This window comes from Bison bison, unplaced genomic scaffold (assembly GCF_000754665.1).
Source record: "Bison bison bison isolate TAMUID 2011002044 unplaced genomic scaffold, Bison_UMD1.0 scf7180017864535, whole genome shotgun sequence".
Taxonomy (NCBI): Eukaryota; Metazoa; Chordata; class Mammalia; order Artiodactyla; family Bovidae; genus Bison; species Bison bison.
In genome coordinates, this window is record NW_011495084.1 from 11,059,961 (window position 1) to 11,085,810 (window position 25,850).

General features: G+C 36.7%; 1 protein-coding gene across 5 annotated transcripts in view; it reads right to left on the reverse strand.

Moving 5' to 3' along the window:
• ATP2B1 (ATPase, Ca++ transporting, plasma membrane 1) overlaps nt 1-25,850 on the reverse strand; it is a 134,118-nt gene that overhangs the window by 28,369 nt on the left and 79,899 nt on the right. For 4 of the 5 annotated variants that reach the window (XM_010832064.1, XM_010832062.1, XM_010832063.1 and 1 more), the window contains 12 exons: nt 24,771-25,025; nt 24,554-24,679; nt 20,354-20,494; nt 19,008-19,046; nt 18,123-18,284; nt 16,287-16,501; nt 13,051-13,293; nt 10,729-10,970; nt 7,951-8,188; nt 3,030-3,209; nt 2,295-2,382; nt 1,826-1,932 (listed from right to left, as the gene is read on the reverse strand). In XM_010832064.1, the coding sequence (XP_010830366.1) occupies nt 1,826-1,932; nt 2,295-2,382; nt 3,030-3,209; nt 7,951-8,188; nt 10,729-10,970; nt 13,051-13,293; nt 16,287-16,501; nt 18,123-18,284; nt 19,008-19,046; nt 20,354-20,494; nt 24,554-24,679; nt 24,771-25,025 (2,036 nt within the window). Of the gene's footprint in view, nt 1-1,825; nt 1,933-2,294; nt 2,383-3,029; nt 3,210-7,950; nt 8,189-10,728; nt 10,971-13,050; nt 13,294-16,286; nt 16,502-18,122; nt 18,285-19,007; nt 19,073-20,298; nt 20,495-24,553; nt 24,680-24,770; nt 25,026-25,850 lie in introns of all 5 variants that reach the window. The other variant, XM_010832065.1, reaches the window with a different exon arrangement.

The window sequence follows — 25,850 nt, forward strand, 5'->3', positions numbered from 1 at the left end:
TTCCGTGGGTCTCTAATAAAATCCCAAGATAAATAATTTTGTCAGTTTTAAAATATGAAATTGAAAAAGTGAACAAATACACAAAGTAAATTCAAGCTTGAGCAAGAATGTTTTCAAGTCCAAGCCACTAAGTACTTACTCTTTCTCTGTACAAAAAAAAAATCTAAAATAAATTTAGACTTTTTTTTTTGACATGCTACCTTTAAAAAAACAGGTGGTAAAATGGGCTTAAAACTTTCACAGCTTAAAAATCAAATAAGACTAGCGGCTGTATTGTGCTTTTGTTTGAAATACTATATTTACCTGCCTTTATTTAAAGCCCTTAGCATCTGCCTTAAACACTTAAGTTTTAGGAAGAAAGTTTCTTTGTTTTTAAATTTTAAAATGCATTGTACATAAATACATTCCTGGTCAGCTGTCCAGATGAGAGCAGAAGTAAGGATCCTGCTAAATGCTCAAGAGCAATGATTCTGTGTTTCCAAAGTGAACCTGTTTTGCTTACAGGCAAAGCAACGGCCCTGAAATATTCCTTATCCTCTTAGCTACTTTTCTCCACTCTTCAGAGGTTCACACCAACGTACTGCTTACCATAATGAGTTTGGGACAAGGCAGGGTGGGAAACTCTGGGTTCACAGCTACTGGTTGAGGGTACTTTACCCGTATCATTTCCTTCTTCCATCTCCCTAACTTCTGCTGAAAGGCAGCCACCATGGTGATGGTTTTGCTAAACCCTTATTTTAGCAGCGAAACATCAGGGGGATAAATTATGCAAACAAACACTGGTACACATAAATATTCTCTTATCTGAAACACCTGGGGCCTGACTGTATTTCAGAATTCGAAGCCTGATTATACTCTAGAAGCACATACCTTCTATCACAAATTCTCCCAGACAGGGTTAGCATCCCATAACACACATTAATATTTCTAGTTCTACAATGACTATGAATGTTCATATTAAGTGTGATAAATAACATCCTCACATCATCCAGAATATATATTTTTGCAATAAATGTGTGTGCTGCAAATTTAGGGGGAAAAATTCAGTTTTGTATTTTTGTATTTGAGAACTGTGACTACGGACTTGTATATTCCAAAAGTTAAATAAATCAAATTCAAATTAAATACAATACTTAAATTTTCTATGTCATGGTAAGTACAAAGATTCATTCCAACACTGAAACATTAGGATTGGATTCCAAGAGTCAACAGTCTAATTTTAATCATTAAACATTTACGTAGCATGTGTATTTCATGGTATCTACTTTATAGTAAACACTTCATCAGTACTATGGCTACAGTATAAAGACAATAATGAAAGGCTGAAATTTCCTTGCACTTTTTAAATAATCAAATATAAATTGAGAACTTGGGTAGGGTGAAGCAGATTGTTTTCAATCAAACAAGATTAGATCTATTATATATTAAATGATTATGCTTAAAAGTTACTCAAGCCATTTTCAGTTGAGTGTAAGATTTCTAATTTTATTCTTAATTTAAATATGCTTAACTGTCCTAAGCCTGTCCCCTATTTAACAGGACCACTATAAGGTTCAGATGAGATATAGACACTTATGTGCTTTACAGAGTACAACGTAAATGTATGATCTTATTATAACTGTTCAAAAGAAGTCTTCTTCTAGCATCAAAGAAAGGTATTATATAACTAATTAGAGTTATAAACCAATTTCGGCTTACATATTGCCCCTCAAGAGTAGAGGGACAGTGTTTAAAATCAACAGCAATTTAGTAACAAAGAAACCAAACAAACAGAAAACCCAGCCAGTAAATTACATCTGAGTATTTGAATTAGGTGAGTGCCTACCATTGCAAATCCAACATCAGCTTTCTTTAATGCCGGGCCATCATTTGTACCATCACCAGTGACAGCTACCACCTGGCGTTGTTCGGAAACAGTGCTGTCAATTATACCTGGAATAAAAGTATTTGTGCTGTAAAAACAATTTGTTTAATAGTGATTCTGTAGGGTATACCTTGGCTGGCCAGTTTTATAGATTCAAAGTTCAAAATAAATAATTAAGCATAGAGAAATGGAAACTGCTGAGATGTTGGGCAAGGAACAACTCCAGAAACTGTTGTATTAGCAATTATATCCTATTTTACTCACTGAGAATAAACACAATCCACCTAAGGTATCAACAGGAAATGTATTCAGGTTTTATTGGCAAAGATGATATCCATGATTCAATCTAATATTTAGTATCTGTTACTATTTCAGGAAACAACGCATTTCTGTATCAAGAAATTGTGGGAAAATTGCAAAACCTACTCACCTTTAACCAGTGTATGTTTGTCAGTAGGAGATGATCTTGCAAGCACTCGAAGCTTTGGCCAAATCTTGTCTATCCGCTCTTGCTCAATCTATAAATTTTCGTCAAAGTTAAAACATGCCCAAGCCTAGTTTTCTAATTCCAAATTAGCTATCTAGCATTTGTATCAGTGGTTCTCAAAGGGTGGTTACCAGACCAGCAGTATCAGCAACTCCTGGGAACTTGTTAGAAACGGAAATTGCTGAGCAAGATTCAAGGCTTAGCTGATAAAGATACTGTGAGGTGGGGCCTAGTAATCCATGTATTACACAAAGCTCTCTAGGTCACTCTGATGCAGACTCAAGTTTGAGAACAATGTTATACATATCATTACAAAATCAAATTTTAACCATCTCCCCACTGCCTATGAACATGAAAACTCCTTAGCATAAGTAGTGCAGAGTTTGGGGCCTCCTAAAATATGTTCCATAGCAACCTGTCCAAAATCATCTCCCCTTACTGGCTTACACAGACTGTATTCTTGGGCCCGGACTGAAAAAAAGAACGGCTCACTCCCTTCAAGGCAAATTTCTTTATCACTTGTTCCCTCTATTTCCTATAATGTTTTGCTTCTTGGGGTGAGGGCTGAGCCTTTCCAGGTGTGATGCCTAACACGCAGTGAATACTCAAAGTGTATTTGTTGAATGAATTTCCTAATATACTAAAAATATAGCAGCTTAAAAAGTAAAACACCCTTACCTCTCCTTTTTCATTTCGTATCCTCCTGTTGAAATCTTTACCTTCTAGGCAAAGAAAATCTTCCCCAGGATGTAAAATACCACATTTGGTGGCAATAGCCCGAGCAGTATTAATATTATCACCAGTGACCATCCGCACAGTAATTCCAGCTCTCTGACATTTCTTTATTGCATCTGGCACCTGGTTAATGTGGAAAAAATTCATATCATGAAAGAAAATTAGAGTATTTCCAGGATGGGAAAAAAAAAATCCCACTGAACAAATATAGATTGCCTCACAGTCCCACAAATGACAACCTTCATTTCGTCTCAAGATATTAAGTATTTCTTGCAGTATGCCCAATAACCTCTTCTTTCCTTTTCCACAGTCCTAGTTTAGGTTTCACTTTCAGTTATCATTTACTTAACTTGCCTGCATTATTCATTTGTCAAAGGCCTTTCCCAGCGCCTTTCCCCCTGGCAACCAATAAGCAATTCTTTCCTGGTTGGCTCTCTACTTTTCGGGTTCTACTGCCCAGACACCAGCATATACTGTTGGTGTTCTTGGGGTAAAGAGAGACTCACTTTCCACCCAACTCCTTATTTTTTAAGGGTCATCACCTCTCCTATTCTAGAACCTCTAACCACCATCTATGTGCTAATTACTTTCAGAGCTACATGTTTTTTCCCAGCTTATTGTGACAGTTGGATTCTTAGTCATACCAGAAAAGCAGACATCAGAATGTAGGTGTCCAAAAGGAAAAGTATGCTTTCTATCTAATAGAAACCTAACGATGATCTGACCTCCTCCATCTCCCTTACCCTCTACATCCTTAAGGGCCAAAGAATCCTGCAGATTGGACCTCAAAACTTCCCTGCACTTCCCGTCACCATGCTTGTTGCCCGAGCTATTGCAATAGCATTTTTTTTTCAATTGGCATCCCTGTGTTTATGTTTGTTTCCCCTTTAAAATGTCTGATATACCTGACAATAGAGTTCTTTTTCTAATACACTTTCTTAAAAATACATGACGATTACTCAACTGTTATACTATAAACCACAAAGTTCTCAGTATAATAGAGTGTCACACTTGAGCTTCAGAATAGTTTCCTAGTAGATAAACAAGGATTTACTGTATAGCACAGGGAACTATATTCAATATCTTGTAACAACCTATAATGGAAAAAAATAAAAAAATGTATAACTGAATCACTTGGCTGTATACCTGAAACTAACACAGTATTGTAAATTGGATACATTTCAATTAAAAAAAAATACAAGATGACCAAATACTGTACTACTGGACACTCCTACATTAAAAAAAAAAAATTGTTTAGATAAAATTGAAAATTTAGTTGGGTGTACTATATTTTATCTGGAAACCCTACTCTAGATCTAACTACCAGTTTACAGGAAATAGAAGGAAAGCACTCAGCAAAATCTGGAATGTAGAAAACTCCCCAGGACACACGTCTTTCTACAAATAATCTGCAAAAATACGACAGTGTATTTGCTGATTAGAAGAAAATAAAACTATTTGTTCTTTGACAGATAATCTGTAAGAATGGAAAAGAGAGGAAACCTATAGAGATCTAGATTAAGACTTTGAGGGGCATGGCAATAGATTTAATGTGTACACTGGGTGATTCTGATTTGAATACACATTTGTGTTACAATTTAGGAAATTTTAAAAATAATGAATATTTAGGAATTATCATTAAAAGTCTTAAGGATCATGATTGTGTTTCAGAAAAGAATTAGAAAAAAAATAGCTTCCAAGATCTAAATTTTTTTCTATTATACACTTTATCTATAATTTTGGGGTCTCTGCTTCTGTAGTTCCCTTTGCCTAGAAAATCCTTTTCTGTTCTTCTCTAACCAGAAAACCCATGACGATCCTTTCAGAACAGAGGTTACAAATGCAAATACCCAGAGGGCCATGCAGGTAACAGAAATGAGGAAAGCAGGCTAAGGAAGTGACAATTGGTCTTGGTTAAAGCTATGTGGCAAATGGTATTTAAGAGAGCAAACTAAATTATTAATAGGCCACTGATCACCAAATACATCCATTTAAAACTCAGAAGTTACCTCCAATTTTACAGAGAAACTGAAGAGAAGCCAAGTATCTTTTTAAAGCATCTATGCATACGCAATAAAGCTGGATTTAGTCCAGGATCTAATTAATCAAGATTCTCTACACGAGGACTGTACGGTCCAGGAGACGCACTCTGGAAAGCTACCTCCTATTACACTGTCTCACTTCATTGAAAGCACTCATCTCGTTTTGAGATACTGAAGAAATGAATTGCCACTTCCATGTTAACAAAAAATAAACCTATCAACCTCAGTGCGAAGAACACAAAATGAGCAATACATCTTCCAAAGGACAGAAGTTGAAGGAATCCTGATTTAACATTCTATTTAGATAAGATTTAAGCCATAAATCAATGTATAAAACTTTGAATGGTTTTCCTTTGACCAAAGGTTGGCAAACATGATTTATCTGGATGTCTCACAAGCACCTGAAACTCTACAACTCCAAACTGAATTTACCTTGATCTCTAAATAGGCAGCTTTGTCTCTTATTACATTGGTAATACCATCTACCAGCCACTCAGTTATGCAAGCTGAAGAGTGATTCCTACTCCTCTAGAAGAGTTACTAAGAGAGAGCTCTGTCCTAAGTCTCTAGCTACACATCTTCCTCAAGACATTCTCTTGCCTACGTCACCTTCAGGCTTCTAGTTCCAAATGCCTACTTGACATATAACTGGCTCTTTCAGACACCTCCACAATGTCACGTAGATATATCCAAATCCAACATACGAATATCTAGTGGTTCTACCTCCATTTCCTTTGAAATCAAACTTTTCCTTCCAACTTCCCTGGTATAACTGAAGTACTACGCCATTATCATCTCTTGTTTGAGATCACTGCAACCATCTCATTAGGTTCTCTGTGTCGACTTCTCTGTTTCTTACAGAGTACTCCATGTACAATTTTTAACATGAATCATGTCACTTCCCAGCCTGAATTTCTTCAATGACTTCCCACAGCATTTCAGAATAAAATTCAGAGCCCTTACTGCCTGGTAAGGCCAAAGATAATCTCGTCTGCCCTTTCTTGTTCAGGCTTACAGCCACACTGCCCTCCTTTCTATCATCAAAAAACTAAATACTTCCTGCATAGCTCAGTCGGCAAAGCATCTGCCTGCAATGTGGGAGACCTGGGTTCAATATCTGGGTCAGGAAGTTCCTCTGGAGAAGGAAATGGCAACCCACTCCAGTCTTCTTACCTGGAGAATCCCATGGACATAGGAACCTGGCAGGCTCCAGTTCATGGTATCGCAAGAGTCGGACATGACTTAGTGCTATCTTTTTTCTTGCCTTAAGCCTCCTGTATTTTTTGTCCCCTTTTCCTGGAATACTGTTCTTGCAGCTACTTAACATGGTTGGCTCACTTCTAGCCATCAGAGCTCAACTTAAATGTTAAATCCTCAGAAGTCTTTAACATGGGGTCTCTTATCTGTATCACTCTGTGCACATCCTTTATGGCCCTTATTTCACTTGTACTAGTCATAGTTGATGCCCCCTCATACCCCGTGCCAACTAGATTAGAAGGCCTATGATGGCAGGGACCAAGTCTTATTCCTTACAGAATGTGTTTTCCCTTGGCACACTGAGTACCTATCATTTTATCTGTTGTGTTACCTCTCTAGAGCATAAGTTTCATAATTATTGTGTTTCCTACAGTATTTCCAGTTCCTAGATGAGTGCCTGGTACTACATATTGGGTGTCGAAGCACTTAGTTGATGATAGTCACTGAACAAAAGCTATTTTTGCCTTTGTGCTTTTTATTCATGTTGCTTCTTTGCTCAAATGTGCTTTCCTCTCTCTCTCTCTCTCGGTCTAGCTAATACCTCTTCATCCTGTAAGACTCACATCAGGTAATCTCTGGGAAGTCAGTGACTTGACACCTCTCAGGGTTAATATAGCACAGTGGTTTTTTTAAGCACACATGTCTTAAGGAGAGCTGGGTTTGAACATACTAGCTCTATGGTTTATAGCTAACTTCTATAAATCTCAATTTTTTTTCTTCATCTTTCTGTAAGTAACAATACTTAGAGCTCAGAGGTGAATATTAAGTAAAATAATACACATTAAGCACTAAGCACAATAGCTGGCACCCGGTAAGAAGGCATTAAACATGTTGTTACTTTAAAAGGTTGGGGGCTCATGTTCTGTACTCATGTAACATGCTTTCCACATGTACCTATGTACTAATATGCTGGTTGTAACTATGTATTTGTCCACTCCCACCCAGGACAGTGACTTCTTTGAGGCTAGAAACCAGATCTCAAAAACCTTTATGTCTCCAGTATCCTCGTATAGTCTCAATAACAAAAAAAGCTATTGCTCAATAAACTTTAAAAAAAAGAAACTAAGGAAGAAAAGCAAAGTCTAGAGCCACGGACTGTCCAGCTGGTAGCAAGATGCTTAAATTGAAAAAATTTTTTTTCATTCAGTTTTTCAGTTGAACTAGCCACAGTTCAAAAGCTCAGGAGTCACACGTGGCTGGTGGCTGTGATACGGAACAACACAGAGCAATTCCACGGTCGCAGAAAGTCCTACTAGCAGTGCTGGACCACAGAGCTCGAACACAGATAACTTAATGGTATTTACTGTATAATTTAATGTAAGTATCATTGGGGAAAACCTACTCAGTTCAAGGCACTGGGTATGGTGCTAAATAAACATGGAGGGTCCCAAAGAGGAGTTACTGAATTAAAAACCATAAACAGGCAGCACATGCATCCCAAGTACTATTATTTCACTCATCTTGGATTCACACTGGAAAGAAAATCACAAAGGCTAAGAATTTTACTAGAAAACCGGTTACAGTTAGTGCCTTCTGCACATGCAGAACACAGAACGTTTCACCACCTCAGGTCTCACAGGATCTTCAATCCCCACAACAGCAATGCATGTAAGGCCGGTGACAATATCATTTTCATTATCCCACTCTGGTTCTGGTTCTCCTGCTGGGAAATCTCTGAATGCAAGACATATGGTTCTCAAGCCTTCTGATGCCATCGGTTCAATCACAGTTTTTACAATATCATCACGGTCCCTTGGTCTGAATACTTTTGCCTCACCATTAGCACTCAAGATTTTGAAACACCTATAAGGAAATGTTGAATCCAAACATCAATAATTAACAAAGATAATAGTTAATGCCATTTAAGTGACTTGGATGGGCTAGAAATCATGTAATCTGATTATCTGGAATTCAGAGAACTATGTATGTTGCGTTTTTACAGGCTTCAACCATATTTACTTTTCACTCTCCCCTTTACAAAACAGTTCTCTTTTTATGGTTCTCATTTGATCATTCTTCATTGAATCAGTTACTCGACATATTCTTAAAACTTCTCTTTAGGAAATGCAGGGCTTTAAAAATTTCACCAAAAACCCCTAGTGGCAGAGAAGAATAAACTACGTACCTGTACATTTTGGTACAGATTTAGATATTAGTCTTAAGTAACACAAAACTGCCAAATATGTCCTTCTTTTAAAGTAAAAAGCCACGTTCAATCAACCCCTTACCTGAGATGTTGTTTTATCACCTACATTGTTTTAACCATGAAAGAGAAAAGTAACTTACTGTTAAAATAAGCCTTCTATTAGAATGAAAGATAATGCCGAAATAGTTTTAGTTTCAGTGAAATGAACTACAACCTTTTAACATGTAGTAAATAAAAGTTACACGGTATATACTTCCCTACATCGAGTTTTTCACATTGCCTCTCCTGTTCTTCCTGCTTGGAGATGCCACTGCTTCCTGCTTCTAGGAAAGTGATTCCCAAATCCCCATCTTCTGTTCTGACTGGTTTTCCATCCTAAGAGTCCACTCAGATGTTGTACCAGTACTTTAAACTGACTGCAGGCGAGACTACAGGCCGTCTCCTCACTGACCATTGAATTTATATCAACATTACTACCAATAATTTCAATGTGAAGTCTAAACTCACTTGAATACTTCCTTTCCCCTTGTCATCTATATAGTATTAGCTCCTAAGTCCTATGTACTTGTCCTCTGAATATTTCCTCTCCTTCCTATTGCCCCTGCTTCTTCTTGCTCTTACTTGGAGCTAAAGCTACTGTAATAGCCTTTGAATTGATATCAGTCTCCAGCCCATCCTTTCCCCTCCTCCCAACCCACCTTATTCCCTGATGCAAGAATTATCAATTCCACAGTTTTGCTCCCTCTGCTACCTGATGAAAAAAATTCTTCAGCCGCATTATCTGGCCTACTTAACTGTTTTAACTGCTGAGCCTAGAATTTAAGAGCCTCCACAACAAAATGTAAATTTCACTGTGAGAAGAATACTGTCTACTTAGTATACTCCATGTGAGATGTTTTGCATGCATTGTTTTATCTCACTGTCTTAGAATTAGGAGTCATTATCCTCTTTTTTCAGTGAAGTAAAAATGGAAGCTAAAGGAAGATCTCAAAGCTACTGAGTTGCAACAGAGCCACTACCTGACTGGTTTTGATTCAAAAATCTCCTCCATCCATCTACCTGCTTTCCAACAAGCCCCAGAAACAAGATATCTCACACCTGAGGGAAGTCAGATAACCAAGCACATGTAAAGGGAAGAAAGAAGTCCTATGTGTCACAAAAGCCCACCACCACTCAGCTGAACTGTGTGACTATTAGCTATTCCCCCAATATGGTCTGCACATTCTCACCTCCTTCCCTCCAATGTGGCCTCCTTCACCTTCACGTTCTTACTTCATACCAAAACCTGTCTTAAATGCTACACCCTTCATAGTATGATCTCTCATCTTAAACATTTTGTGTGCATCTGTCATATTTTGCATTAACATTTATGTGTTTTTCTCTTAATCCGTGAGATTATAATCTGCCGAACACGTTATAACATTGGATTATAATCCATTTATAAGCAAACTAAAATGGAAATACTTTAAATATTGCAGTTTCAAGTGAGTTCTAATTTTCCAGAACTGGCCTCAATTTTTAAAAAAAGTTTTCTACTGGAATTAAAAAAAAGGTCAAAATAATTTCAATGCTTGTAGTAACAGATAAGCATTAGGAAAATTATATTTAAACATGTGATGTCGAAACTGGGGTCACTGGTCTGTATATGGACAGTACAAAAAAAAAAGATTACCATCCAAAATGACAGCAGGTATTTAAATACAAAAATGCAGTAGCATTAAGTATGATAAAACCTCACTCTGATATAAAAGGAAGAGCCTCAAGATCAAGTTTTAATGCTTTATTATTCTAAAAACTAATATATAATTCATTCATCACTATCTACAATGCAGTATAGAAGACATGACCATGAAGTTTTCTTCCCAGGAGGCTTTTATTTTTTGTGATCCTATACAGCAATGGACTCAACATCCCTAAGAACAAATATCAATGTTCATTTTGTTAAACCATACAGACTGAATATAATGGGCTTATTTTCCCTGTAGAAAAATACTAAGAAATAAAAGAAGCTGGAGTATGAGAATGGCAGAATATCCTGGACAAAAGATCAATACCATTTAATTACACTAATAAACTCTTAAGGTCCTAGAAAATGCCTGATGTTCACAAAAAGGAAGTATCAACAATAACAACAGAGTAGGTATTTCATAAAGCAACCACAGTGAGCAATTTATTCATCTAAGCATTTTACTCTTACTTTTTCAGAATTATCTCAGATGCACCCTTGCTGAATATTCGGTAACTTCCATCTGAATTTTTCAGGACAGTGCTCATGGACTTTCTGACAGAATTGAAGGTGTAGACTTTGTACAGTGCTTCTTCCGGTATTTCATTTCTAACATCCTGATAATCCCGCTTTAAATCCAAAAGAAATCCCAGCAAGGCACATTCAGTTTTATTACCAACATGACGAGGTAATCCACCCTCTTTCTCTGGTGGCTATAAGAGAAAAAGGTTTAGAAGCTAGTACCATACAGTTTAATTTAGAATGCAAAACAGAATGAGACATTCTAAACAAAATCATATAGGAAACCTCTATTAGTATCAGCATTTCAAAGAGGAACATAGAAAAAGAAAGGCTGAAAGAAGGTCTGGGGCAAAAATGACGTGGATTCCACTCTCAGCCCTGCCAATTATTAGCTATGTGAATTTCTGGCAAGTTAACTCAACTGCCATGGTTTTTGGCTTCAACATCAGGACAACAGGAGCATCCAAGAATTAAATGAGGTAAGACATGTAAAGTTTAAAGTTGGTTCCTAACACATGCTGCTGTTGTTCAGTCATTAAGTCATGTTTGACTCTCTGCAATCCCATGGACTATAGCACCGCAGGCTCCCTGTCTTTTACACTCTCTCCCAGACTTTGCTCAAATGCATGTCTATTGAGTTGGTGATGCTATCTAACCATCTCATCCTCTTCTCCTTTTGCCTTCAATCTTTCCCAGCATCAGGGTCTTTTCCAGTGTTGGCGCTTCACATCAGGTGGCCAAAATACTGGAGATTCAGCTTTAGCATCAGTCCTTTCTATGAATATTCAGAGTTGATTTCCTTTAGGATGGATTGACTCGTTTGATCTGCTTGCAGTCCAAGGGACTCTTAAGAGTCCTCTCTAACACCACAGTTCAAAATCATCAACTCTTTGGCGCTCAGCTTTATTTATAGTCCAACTTTCACATCCATACATGACTACAGGAAAAACCACAGCTCTGACCATATGGACATTTATCAGCAAAGTGATGTCTCTACTTTTTAATACATTGTCTAGGATTGTCACAACTTTCCTTCCAAGTAGCCAGTGTGTTTTAATTTCAGGGCTGCAGTCACCATCTGCAGCGATTTTGGAGTTCAAGAAAATAAAATCTGTTAGTGCTTCTACTTTTTCCCTTTGTATTTGCCACGAAGTGATGGGACCATATACTGTATCTTAGTTTTGCACATTGAGTTTTAAACCAGCTTTTTCACTCTCCTCTTTCACCTTCATCAAGAGGTTCTTTAGTCCCTCTTCACTTTCTGCCATTACAGTGCTATCATCTGCATATTTGAGGCTGTTAATAGTTCTCCCAGAAATCTTGATTCCGGCTTGTGACTCATGCAGCCTGACACATATAGGACTTAATAAATTTTAATTCCCTTCCTTTTCTCTTGTTTTCATAAAAGTTTATATTAAATAGTTCAAAATTAAATCTACTTTACCACTTATTATGGCTTAAAATAAAAGTACAGTCATTAAAATATAGTTGCCTTAAATACATATAAAACCTTTATTTCCTTCAGAGTGTCTCCACAAATACCTCCTTCTGTAATCATCACAACATGAAAGGCAGATAAAACCATCTTCACTTAACAACTGAAGAAAGTAAAGCTTAGGCTTTCAGCTAGTAAAAGACAGAGCTAGATGTAAAACCAAGATCTCGTCACTTTCCAGTCCAATAATCCAATTCAAGCAATATTAATTTACAGTCTTCATCCATAAGTCACTAGAACACATAACAATCTCATTCTTTATGTTATAAATAAAACTTTTTAAATGTGCAAAGTTAAAAATATTTTATTCTAAGGTACCACAAGTCTAGAGTTACTTTATTCAGTTAGTGCCAAAGGTTTAAGAATCACCTTATAGGTACGATCTACTGAGAAACCAAAAAGAGCCTATAGCAAGCATGTTTGACACATAGTAAGTTAAAATCTGGTTTCAAAATTTGCTCCAGGAAATTGAAAGTTGACTTTCTACAGTAAGATAGCCTAGTCTTTCACAAAATGAATGAAGTAGAAATTTTAGATTGAGGACTTATTCTGGTTATGTGGCTCAAAAGTTTCTAAACACAGAAAATTCAAAATATAGAAGAAAAATACAAGTAAACATAATATATACGTTGATCAACAGATCTTATTTAAAAACTTAACACAACTCATTTCTTCAAATTATGAATAATAGTGATAGGGCTTAAGAACTACATATAGTCAAATCATCACAAATCGAAAAATTAGTTTTCATACATAAATCATTAAAGAAACCTTACCAATATTTTTGATGTATAAGCACAATTCACAGAAATTCCTGTTACAAGATAGGACAAAATATTTGGTGGAATAGCTTCTGGGTCAGGAATCTTTTTATAATGTTTTTCATTTATGTAAGCTTGAACAACTGTCATTCGGTTCATTGTCAATGTTCCTGTCTTATCTGAACAAATAGCTGTAGCATTTCCCATGGTTTCACAAGCATCCAGATGCCTTACTAAATTATTATCTTTCATCATTTTCTACAGTGACAAAAAAAAGAGGTAGTTAAGCTACACATAAAACCAATGACCTCATTATATCAAAATGATTGTAAACTGCTTTAAAATCAGAACTATAACTCCCAACTTTACTTGGATACATAGTATAAAGCACCGATTTAATACTGGAAGAATTTAATATAAATGGCCTATTCAAATAAGCTAAACAAAGTACTAGCTTTCTGTGGCTTCAGTAAGTTTCCCACTACATAACATAATCTAGTAAATGAAAGCAAATCATGCTGACATGCCTCCAACAGCTTCTAGGAAGCATCCTCAAATTCTAAGAGCAATGACAATTTGTACTCACAGCCATGTAACTGTATTTACATGTAAGGTTTAAGTCTCCTTGTTAAGTGGAAAACAAAAGATTCTTGAATCAGTCAATAAGAAAAAAGTAGCTTTTATCAGTTAAAATATAGATTTTGTGGGTATGTAGTTGCCTGAATTTTTTTTTTTCTCTTTTTGACTCTGACAGATTGAGGTAACATATCAAAACCAGCAAGGGTCACTTTTATCTTCTCCAAATGGTGGTACACTGGCATTCTCATCCTGAGGATCATCTCTTCCTCTTACTTATAAGAAAAAGATAGTTTCTAAAGAAAATAAGAGTTTTACTATAGTTCCAAAAGGCATTTAGGCTAAAATGCTTAATAACTGATTCCTGAAACATTAACCGGAATGGGTTAAAAACTGCAAAGAGTTATTTTACAAAGTATGTTCTGTGTCTACTAATGTGCAAGATATTGCAAGAAACTGGTTCCTTGAAGTTTGGGGAAGGAAGATTACTGTGATCTGTGTTAATACTAATGATTAAAACAAAGTTCTGCAGTAAAAAAAAAAAGGTGTTCAGTTTTGCAAAACACTAACAGAGGAGCCATAAGGACGACACCTCAGTGAAGAGAAAAGTGGTAACGTTCGGGCTAAATGAACATTTAATGAAAGCTTAAAGAACAATAGTCAAAATGCTCCTACTCATTTTCTGTCAAAGGAATGCAAATCAATTCTGCCTATATCTTTTTGATCAACTGAAAAATCAGTATCACTAATGAGTACTCAAAATGAACTAATTTCAGTACTGATAAAATGATTTTACCCATGTGTCTAAAACTTACATTTACCCTCAATTGTTTTCTAATTATTTTAAGACATCAAGTAGATGAACAGATAGTATCTCACTATTACTTTGATACATTCACCACTTCATTTTTGAAACAAAAGATGTGAAATGCCTGAATATAAACTTAAACAGGAAGCCAAAAAATATTCTTATCAAGACAAGTCTGCTAAAAATTCTTGGGAACACTGAAGATGAGAGTGCAAGAGCAGAAACTATGATTAATTACTTTGTATTGCTTTCTGTCATTAATACTACTTAGGAAGAAATACTAATTAACATTAGAAAACTGACAAAAGCAGCATTCTTTCATTAGGTATAATTTTATATGTGAAGCCATTTTGAAAGAAAGATCAAAACTGTCCAGGCTGAAGCTGTAAGCAAACTAGATGTCCATCAACAGATGAATGGATAAAGATGTGGTACATACATACAATGGAATATTACTCAGCCATTAAAAAGAACGAATTCGAGTTAGTTCCAGTGAAGTGGATAAGCCCAGAGCCTGTTATACAGGATAAGTAAGTCAGAAAGAGAAAAACAAATATAGTATATTAATGCATATATATGGAATATATATATAGTATATTAATGTATATATATGGAATCTAGAAAAATGGTATTGATGAACCTATGTGCAGGGAAAGAATGGAGAGGCAGATGTAGAGAATGAACTTGTAGACACAGTGGGGGAGACAGCAAGTGGGACGAGTGGAAAAAGTAGGATCAACATATATACACTATTGTGCGTAAAGTGGATAGTTAGAAAGAAACTGCTATATAACATAGGGAGCCCAGTCTGGTGCTCTGTGATGACTCAGAGGGGTAAGATGGGGGGAAGGGAGGGAGGCTCCAGAAGGAAGGGATATATATATAAAAATATGGCTGATTCGTGCTGTTGTATGGCAGAAATGAACACAACATTACTATAAAAGTTAAAAAAAAATAAAAAAACTGTCCAGGCTAATTCTTTTAAAATCCAATTTGCTTTTACCATTTAAGATATAAAACCGATAAAAAAGAAAATTAATAATCTTCAAACAGAATATTCCTTTAAGTAAAACAGCAGTCAGCAAAAACATCCAAGCTCATTTTTTCAGCATTCGACTTTGAGAACAGAAGGACTGTATTACTGTAAACGGAGTGGTCAGAGACAGTAACATGTGAAGAGAGCTGAGTAAAGTTAGAGAGCTGACGATGCAAAGAAAGGAGCACACAGGTCCAAAGGTGAGAAGAAGGCTAGAGTTTTTGAGAGGCAGCAGGAAGGCTGGTGAGGCTGGACCAGAGGGGGAGAGAGAGGTGGGAGATGAGCACGAGAAGAGAGAGAGACTGGCAGACTGGGCAGGCCCTGCAGGCCACGGTGAGGAACCCTGGATCTCATTCTGATGAGAAGCCACTGGAGGGTTTTTACACAAGAAACAAAAACGATCTGAATTATTTTTTAGAAACATGAATCTGCCTATCATGTGAAGGCAGGACCGTGGGGTCATGAGAGTCCAACAAGGAGGCCTGAGATTGTTGGAGTCAGGTCAACCACTCTGCTCTTGTACCACAGGCAAATGACAAACACGCTTACTTCAATTTTACAGATGGGAAACAGAAGGGGACCGGACATCTTAACTATCGTACGAGGAAAAGTAAGCTAGAACTTTTCCCAGTGGAGTTCTGCTTAGCTCTGTGTCAAGGCTGCCCTTTCAGGCATGTATAGGTCTCGATGCAGAGATCTTCAACTGGGGAGAGGAGGAGGGGACCAACAACAGAATTTCTAAAGGACACAGAGTAAATGTATGCAAGTCTCCTACTTTCAGAACCTAAAAGGAAAAGGGTAGGCAGTTGTGCATCAGTCTTTTCCGCTTACCTTGACTGAGTAAGCTAGTGAGATAGTGACGGCAAGGGGCAGACCTTCTGGTACTGCCACCACTAAAACCGTAACTCCAATAATGAAGAACTTCACAAAGTACTGTATATAAATTGGTGTGCACTCAGCAAGCCATGGTCTCTTCTGAACCCAGAAGGTATCAATTACAAAATATAAGACAAGAATGATAACTGTGATGGCAGACATCAACAAACCTTTCAGCACACAAAAAGAAGGAAAATGTAATCATTAAATATTCTAGACACGACTCATTGTCAGTTACATATTAGCCACTGGAAGAATCATAACTACTTTGGTGATGTTTAATTTCTCTGAGAAACTGTTACCTACTTTTTTGCACCTAACTCATCCCTTGACATTGTTAGATTTAAGTTCTGCTTCTGACTAGGAGAACTGGAAAAAAGTGTTTATGATTCTTTTCTAGACTTAACTGTATCTTCGGTCTTTTACTAAAGCTGAGACAAAATAACAAGCAATGACAAGGAAATACCAAAAGCGTAGCATAAGCTGCTTAACGACAAAAGAGAAGTTGGTAAGGATCTGATCAATGGGGAGACCTGGAATTAAATATTCAACTCTATGTTTTTTAATGAAAAAACACAAATTACTGAAATTAATTTTTTCATCTATCCTTGCTGCTTTATTAACTAAGAAAACCAAGAGTTAATCACATATTACAAATCATTTACCTTTCTATTTTGTGGGGTGTTTAATCTCCTTATAAATGAATATTACAAAATAAAGCTGTCCACATATCTGGAACTAATAATCCAATCTGATGTTTATTAAAACACCATCACCACCTTAAATCCATCCATTTCTGTATGATTCAGTATTACCATTTGGCTAAATATTATAGAAAGCAAATATCTCCTAGATAATAAGCTTTCTGAGGACAGAGGTAAAATCTTAACTTTTTCTGAGATAATCCCAGGAAGTAACAGAATGATGCAATGTAAGTGACTTGAACTGTTGTTTAGTTGCAAAGTTATATCTCTTTTGTGACTCCAAAGACTACAGCCCAACAGGCAAGAATACCGGAGTAGATTGCCATTTCCTTCTCCAGGGGATCTTCACGACCAAGGGATCGAACCCAAGTCTCCTGCATTGCAGGCGAATTCTTCATTACTGAGCCAGCAGGGAAGCCCCTACGTGATTTGAATAGTATATGCTGATTTAGCCACCTGTGTTCTTTCATAAAGATGATACAGTTGAAGGGCATGCTCTGATTTTAGCTATAGCACTGTTTTATTTTCCCCTGAAGAGTGGTTCTATGAACAGGTGTTTTCTAGTGATGGTTCTAATTTATAACTTCAGTCACACTAGGGCGATGCTATAACTAATCCACTCAATTTAAGTAATCGGCAATTTTTGGAAAAACACGTACCTAATTTTTTTTTCCATAGTCAATAAAAAGATGAGAAGATGTGTGGTGAAATTTTTTTATTAAAATATAGCTGGGTAATTTGTATGGAGTAAGCCCCCTCTCTATTGCTCCCAGAAATTCAGATACGAGCTCATGGGCTTGTGAATCGGGTAGACTTAAGCACTAATCCTAACCTGACCATTTATTTATTTGCAAGTTGACTGAGGACACTCCCTCTACATAAAAGATGGTAACAGTTTCCAAGTTTCAAAATATTATGAGGCTCTCTAATAACTCAAAAGGTACACTGTAGATAAAACTGAAAATATTGTTAACTCCCCTTCCACTCACAAAGCCAACGATTTCCAGTCTTATGTCAAAAGATATTTTTAAATAGCAAGTCAGCAGATTTTAAAACAAAACATCTTATTTGCTTATATATGTCATACCTGCTTTGCCAATCTGAACAGCTAGTTTCGTCAGTTTCCCCTGTAAAACAGATTTTTCCTTTTTTGGCAAATTTGCTTTCTTTTTGTCTTTCTCATCACCATCTCCACCTTCTTCACTCTTCAGAGGCTGCATTTCCATGGCTGCACCATCCTGGGCTTTTGCTATGTTGAAGTGCACACATAACTGTTAACATTCTAAAGCAATCTGGTGTGTGTGGGGGCGGGGGGCCGGGAATCAATTTCTTACAGAAACATAAAGATCTAAACATTCACCTTGGTGTGTATGTCTGTGCCCACCCAGAGAAAATAAGACAATAGTGACGCTACGTTTTGAAACTGTACCAGATTTGAGAATGCTGTGCTAGGAAATAGAGATGAGGCGATGAAGAAATACAGTCCCGAAAGAGCTAAATACCCAATCATCTCTCCTCCTGTGTGTTGTCATTCCAAACACCATAAATTCCTCCCAATAAGTTATAACCATAATGTAGAACATCATGTGAGACCACACAGACGAGAAATGTACATATGCTTACAGACTCTTAAATAGATGCCAAAAAATTTACATTATATATTTTGTTACTTAAGCATTTCTGCCAGCAATCACATAGTAACCAATGATAAAATGCCTGAAATGTTTAAGTTTAAAGTTACCTACATCTGGAGCTTTCTAAGTTTACTACCACATGCCATAATTAAAATCTTATCAAAACATTAAGGCAGCATGAGTCAGGCACTGACCAGACAGACATACACCCAAGTAATACAGGTTGTTAATTTTCTCTGCTACAAGTATCCTACTTTTGGATGAATACAGTACACAAGAGAAATAGTTTTGGCTATAATAAGAATAAGCTAAGTGTACTTTTAACCTCCTGAATTTACCTTTGTTGCGATTCTCAATAGCTCCATCTTGTTTCTTATCTGTAGGAACAAAATGGGAATTAAAGCTTTCCAAAAGAAATGAATACAGCCATGCTAAATTATGCAAAGGTAGTTCACATTTCTATAACAGAAATGTTACACAACGGAGTGTGTGTGTACAGATTAGAAAGCCTGTAATGACCTGATGGCTCAATCTCTCCCTAGGTCTTAACCATGGGGGAACATTCCAAAATAATTTGGGGCATCACATTTGGGTTGACTTCTCCATAAAACTTTACTCTTTTTTATGCTGCAATATCTCCAAAGGTTTTCAAACTAAATATAGATGTAAGCCTAAGAATGTAGGAAAGAGACAGTTAGAGAGGGAAGGAGTGCCCTAGGAAGACCACAGGCACACAGGACAGCTTTGATGGGAAAGAGAAGCAAAGTGGTCTGTGTAACAGGAGAGGCAAGCAAGTAAAACTGGAATATGAAAATACAAAGTCAGTCACTTAAATTTATTTAATTTTACTTAGGCTAGTAAGCCCATATTTTTCTCACAGACATAAGTATTTAAGTGGTTAAACCTCAGTAAACTGCTGTTGCCCTAAAAGGAAAAACTCTGGAGTAAACGATGGTACAGTAAATACTTAAAAGCAGAGTAGGGAAGGCTTTTTTAAAAAAGTGACATACTGCCCAATGAAGTGATTCTGATAACTATTTCCCTATATAAACAGAGCTTCTTATAAGACCCTTGTGGATAAACTATGGTTATCAAGCTTACTAATAACAGATCCCATGTAGGGACAGTAGATACAATGGGTCAAGATAAAAATTTTAACACCTTAACAAGCTAATAATGGGCTGAATATAACAAGACAAATATACTAGGTGTCAAAGTGAAGTCTTGATCTTATGTCTAAAAGCCAACAATGTAAGATAATACATTAGTAGGAAACTTGAAAAAGATGAAAAAGTTCAATAAGGCCAAAATGTGATATGTCTGACATATCACAGTTGATATGAAAGTAGGAAAAAAAAAGTAAACAGGAACTGGGAATTTAATTCACTTTGCTGGTCAAATGAAAATGACGGAGATTTTCAAGTGTTCAAGGAGGTGCTGAATTTGTCTGACTCTGGTAAAGGGGATGATGTCTTTATAAAGCCTTTTATGAACTCTTAAGTCTTAAAACAAAAAAATCCCTTCTATCAATTCTAACACCTGAAAGTACTACACTGGGTAATGAACTTTTTGTAGAACTCTTTATATCAAAACCTGATGAAAGAATGTATTTATCGGGTGAGTAATTACAATCCAGCTGCTGTATTTCCAATTACCAATTCGTATAGCGTATTGCTATTCTTACTTTTCTTTTCCTTTTTCTTCTCATCTTTCTTCTCTTCCTCTTCACCTCCAGCTCCAAGTAAGGTAAAGATAATTCCAGTTTGAGAATTTATACCTACAGCAGTAACTACCATTCTTCCAGAGCCTTCCATTACATGAGTACCTGTAACAATAAAAAATCCAGTAAGACATTAAATAAAGCCTAAGTTCTTGTGCTTAAGGTTTTAAGTTCGTAATATGTCATCTGAGTTCAAAACCCACTTTACCACTCATTTATCCTGTGATTCGGGGCAAAGTGTAACATCTCAATGACCAGTCCACAGATGGGGATAACAGTACACGTACACTTTGTAAAAATGAGAATCAAGTATAATCTAGGGGTTCAGTGAATGGTCAGTATTTAAATTATAACTGTGTTTTTATCGTTGGGGACATTTCTCTGAGAAAGCCATCACTTAGAAAGAAATATGCTTAGAACCAAAAGGATTACACAGCAACAACCGCCATATCCCTAAGACAACCCCACAACCTCTCCCTAACCCAGGCTGTCATGCCAGCCCACCTTGATCACTGCAGCAGCTTCCTAGCAAGTTTCTGTCTTTCCAGTTCATCCTGAAAAAGGTTTAACTCTCCTCAAATGTGATTTTATCCAAGCCTCTCATGGCTCCAAAACTTCTGACTCTACATGGCCTACTCCATAAAATCCAAAATCTCCACACGGAGACCGATCCACCTTCCAAATTTTTTCATCCATTACTCTCACATAAAACTCCATTACAAAAAGTTAGCGGGCAGAGACGGGAACGTGGACTGAATTCTGACTCTGTCCTTCACAATAATCTTGCAAGCTGAGAAGACAGATTCAATCCAGCCCTGGCAGAGGACAGAGGGCATATTCTCCTTATAATGCTGCTAAGCTTGCTCACAGCTCTCCAACCTGTACATCCACACCTCTGCATCTTTGCTTTACTCACTACAAGGCTTCCCACCTCTCTGTTCTACTACTTTTGTGAATTTTAAGTAGCTTTCTAAACTGAAACTCTTGTTTAAATATTGAAAATATTCTTTATAGTTATGACTTATTTATTTGATCTCCTACTTCAGGAGGACAGGTCTGAAGCACCTACTAACATCCTGTTTAACAAATCAACCTTCAGTTGTTATTTGCAAACTAAGATTGTGAAGCATGTGTACTTACTATAGTACTTAAGGATTTGTATGTGGCTATTAATTGCTGAGTAATTTATCCCACATGAATTTTTAAATCTTTGATTTTCTTGCTTTAAAAAAATCTATATTCTGACTATTTCACTAATTATTAGCTTCTATGCCAGCGAAAATGCAAGAGAAACAAGAAATAAAGGACAGTGAAACAATATTTACTGAGCAAGTTCAGTCGCTCAGTTGTGTCTGACTTTGCGACTCCATGAACCGCAGCACGCCAGGCCTCCCTGTCCATCACCAACTCCTGGAGTTTACTCAAACTCATGTCCATTGAGTCAGTGATGCCATCCAGCCATCTCATCCTCTGTCGTCCCCTTCTTCTCCTGCCCCCAATCTTTCCCAGAATCAATGAGTCAGCTCTTCACATCAGGTGGTCAGGTGGCCAAAGTATTGGAGTTTCAGCTTTAACATCAGGCCTTCCAATGAACACCCAGGACTGATCTCCTTTAGGATGGACTGGTTGGATCTCCTTGCAGTCCAAGGGACTCTCAAGAGTCTTCTCCAACACCACAGTTCAAAAGCATCAATTCTTTGGCACTCAGCTTTCTTTAAAGTCCAACTCTCACATCCATACATGACTACTGGAAAAAGTATAGCCTTGACTAGACGGACCTTTGTTGACAAAATAATGTCTCTGCTTTTTAATATACTGCGCAAGGACTAAATGTAGAAGACAGTTTCTTTTAACAATTCTAGCTTTTAGCAAATTTCAATTTATGTTATGTTCATCTTTACCATAGATAATCAAATGTTGGCCACTAATAGGTTCAGGCAAAGTAAAGTGTTTGTTCTGGTCATATCCCCACTGCTAACTGAATAACTGCTTTTAACCATCTAAATTTAAAAAGCCAAGAACAGCAGTGAGAGATGGCATCATGAGAATAAATTTAAAAATAAATACATTTCATGTTTTCAGTACATTTTTGGAAGAGGGAAATAAATGTAGAAAAACTTTCCCACCCGTACGGTGATAAGGGACTCCAGAAAGTTATTTCAGTCTTTTCTTAAACATGGAAAATTTATCGAGTCCCTCTTGGTATATACTTGGTGTGTTGAGAACCTGAGTCTCCAAAAACTTAGCAGCCATCTCTGTTAAAACAGAAAAGGACCAAGGTTCCGTAAAAGGATGTCAACCTAAGACACTAAGAGCTAGGCACTGTGTGAATAAGCTACAAGTACAGCCAGCAAAGTCCATGAAGTACATGTGGCAAAAACACAAGAGGAGATGCCTCAGTTCACCAAACACCATGGCCTGGTCAGTCTATGGTTTAGGTCTGACCAGCAAGCTTCCCTCTCCTTCGGAAAGATCACAGATTTTACTTGGTTAACATGAAATGCAGTTTCTTAAAAGTATGGCAAGGAATAAGTAAAACAAGTAACATTAAACTTAATATATGGACTTCCCTGTGACTCATATGGTAAAGAATCTGCCTGCAATGCAGGAGACCCAGGTTTGATCCCTGGGTCAGGAAGATCCCCTAGAGAAGGGAATGGTAATCCACTCCAGTATTCTTGCCTGGAGAATTCCATGGACAGAGGATATTATATAGCCAAGATATTTCTATCTGGAATGAATTTCAAGCACACCAAGATAAAGAAAAACTTAAAAGGAGTATAAATGGTCTTAGTAGTGCAGGATACTGACAATATACAAATCTCAAGTTTTTTCATAGAAATGAAAGTCTATATTACAACTGAAACCTTCCCCCTATATATAATGGTGTTTATAAATGTACATACATGAAATTACTGTGATTTTTAATGGCGGCATGTTTTGCAATAAGCCTTTTGGAACATATTTACAAATCTTAAAAAGGTAATGGTTAAACTTAGGTATGTGCTCCATAGCTGTGATTCTAATGTAACTGACCTTTGTCACAGGTTTGACTTTGGGTTGAATAAAACCATGTCTGACCAATTAGAATATAAAGTTCACACAGAAGACATGAAAAAGCATAGCTGCCAAGTTATTAAATGGTTAAATAAGCAAAATCTCCTTATAATGTAGGAAATGTTATCATTCCATTAACATCTGAAAATGATAAAGATAAATAGGCAGCATTTTCTTACTCTAAACGCTAGTGTGACTCAATCTAAAAATATACCTAAAACAAATGTTTTACAAGCAATTCTGCAAATTCTATAAAGAATACTAGAATATTAAGATAGCAAACTGGAAATCAAAAGTTAAGGAACTGGGATACTTTTGGAGACAAGTTGTGGTACTTTGGTTTCTTTTCATTTTAGAAGGCAGCTTGTAATTTTTTTCATCCTTTCCATTTCATTTTCAATTAACCTCAGGTCTAGTTATCAACAGTCAAGTTGTTACAAGAGCCTTCTAAGTAGACACATACTTCTCCTGTTCAGACAGTACCCTCACCTATACACACCCTTCCATTTTCAGAACATGTCTTAACCAGGTGCAAATTCATCTCTGTCTAGTAGATGTGGTGCTATTCCTGGATCTACTTACTATTAATCATATTACCTTAGGTAAATAGTTAATGTCTCAGACTCATTCCTTAGCAGTTAAAATGAGGAAGTGAGATTAGGCTAACTTTAAGGAATTTACAAGCTTTTTAAAAACAGAAAAGTTGTCCTATGTAGATCATCACAGAAAATGCATTAATTTGCTTTAAACACATAATCATTCTTTAATTTTATATTTTACTAGGGCTGACGAATAAATATGACACAGAAAAACTGATCAATTCAACAGAGATCATTAAGTTTATATTTTATCATTATACTAACATTAACAGTGACTCTCAAGTCTTCTGTTTTTTGGACTCGAGTTTCTCATTTATAAAACACAGTTCTGAATTCAAAGATCTCTAAAGTCTCTGCCAGCTTACAAAAAAAAGTCTCTAAAGATTATAAGGCTAGAAGCTAACACAAACTACAGAATCTTCTTCGTATTACTGGCTTTTGGGGAAACTACCGACGGGTGTACAGTCGTGGAGGAGGAAAACGTTAAAAGTTATAAAGAAATTCATACCTGATAAAAGTAAGGGATCCTTATCTAATGACTTCTTAACATGATCAGATTCACCAGTCAATGAGCTTTCATCAATCTTAAGATCATTGCCTTGAATAAGTATGCCATCAGCGGGAAGAAGATCACCTAAAACAAAATAATAATGGTAAGCTAAGCTGTGAACAAGATTACAATAAAATCACATCATGCGTCACATGGACTGCCCTGTTTTACTTACCATATTTCACTTGAGCAATATCTCCAACAGTAATGTCAGCTACGGGTATCTGAATGACCTGACCGCCCCTGATGACTGTGAACTTCTGTTCTTGTTCAATTCGACTCTGCAGACCTCTGAACTGCTTTTCCTTACTCCAGTCATTAAATGCTGTTACTAACACCACACACACCACTGACAAGAGGATTGCCGCTCCTTCAATCCAACCAGTTTCACCTTCACCTTCTTCCTCTCCAACAGAAACGTCTCCACAAACTGTTTGGAAAGAAAGAAAATGCTTATCAAAAAAGATTCTGAATTGATGGCAACAGACATGTAATTATGATGCTTATATGTTCCGTTAATTTTATGTAGAGCTCTGAACACCTTATTGACTCAAAGCATTCCACAGTGAGGACGATGCTAACTCTGTTAATTTCAAGTTCTCTGCCTCCAAAGATTCTCATCTTCAGGATAGGGAGGCAGCCCAAGGTGCTAGTTAAGAGGGAGGAAACTGGAAAGATTAAATCTCGACCTAAGGCAAGTTACTTATGTTTGAGACTCAGTTTCTTCATCTGTCAAATTAGGAGACCACCACTTACTGCAGAGTTGTTGCAAGGATTACATGAGAAGACATTTATAAAGAAGGTTGAGCAGTAGCTAAAACTTGTTCATCCTCGACCAATGGTTACTGCTATTAATTATAACATACAGTAGGCAAGCCACATATAGAAACTTAAGTATTATGTGTTACCCATGAATCATGCCTATTTGACATATCAACACCGCTGAAGTATGATAAAAGCTTAACTTTCATAAGATAAAATTTTAAGCCAAGTGCTGCTCATTAATTCAACTATTTAAGCACCTACCCTGTTTTCGAAGCTAAGGATGTGATGATGAATAAGACATATAAGGTCTCTCTCCTTAGAGAACCTATATTCAGACTGGCAGGTGTGGACAGTATATGAAGAATTCAGTTAATAAAACACAAATAGTTAATTTCAGATATCAAATGCCATGAGGAAAATAAAATATGATGATGTGCTATCAAATAAAAAAGAAGGCTAATCGTGGTTAAGCGAACAGAGGCCCTTCTGA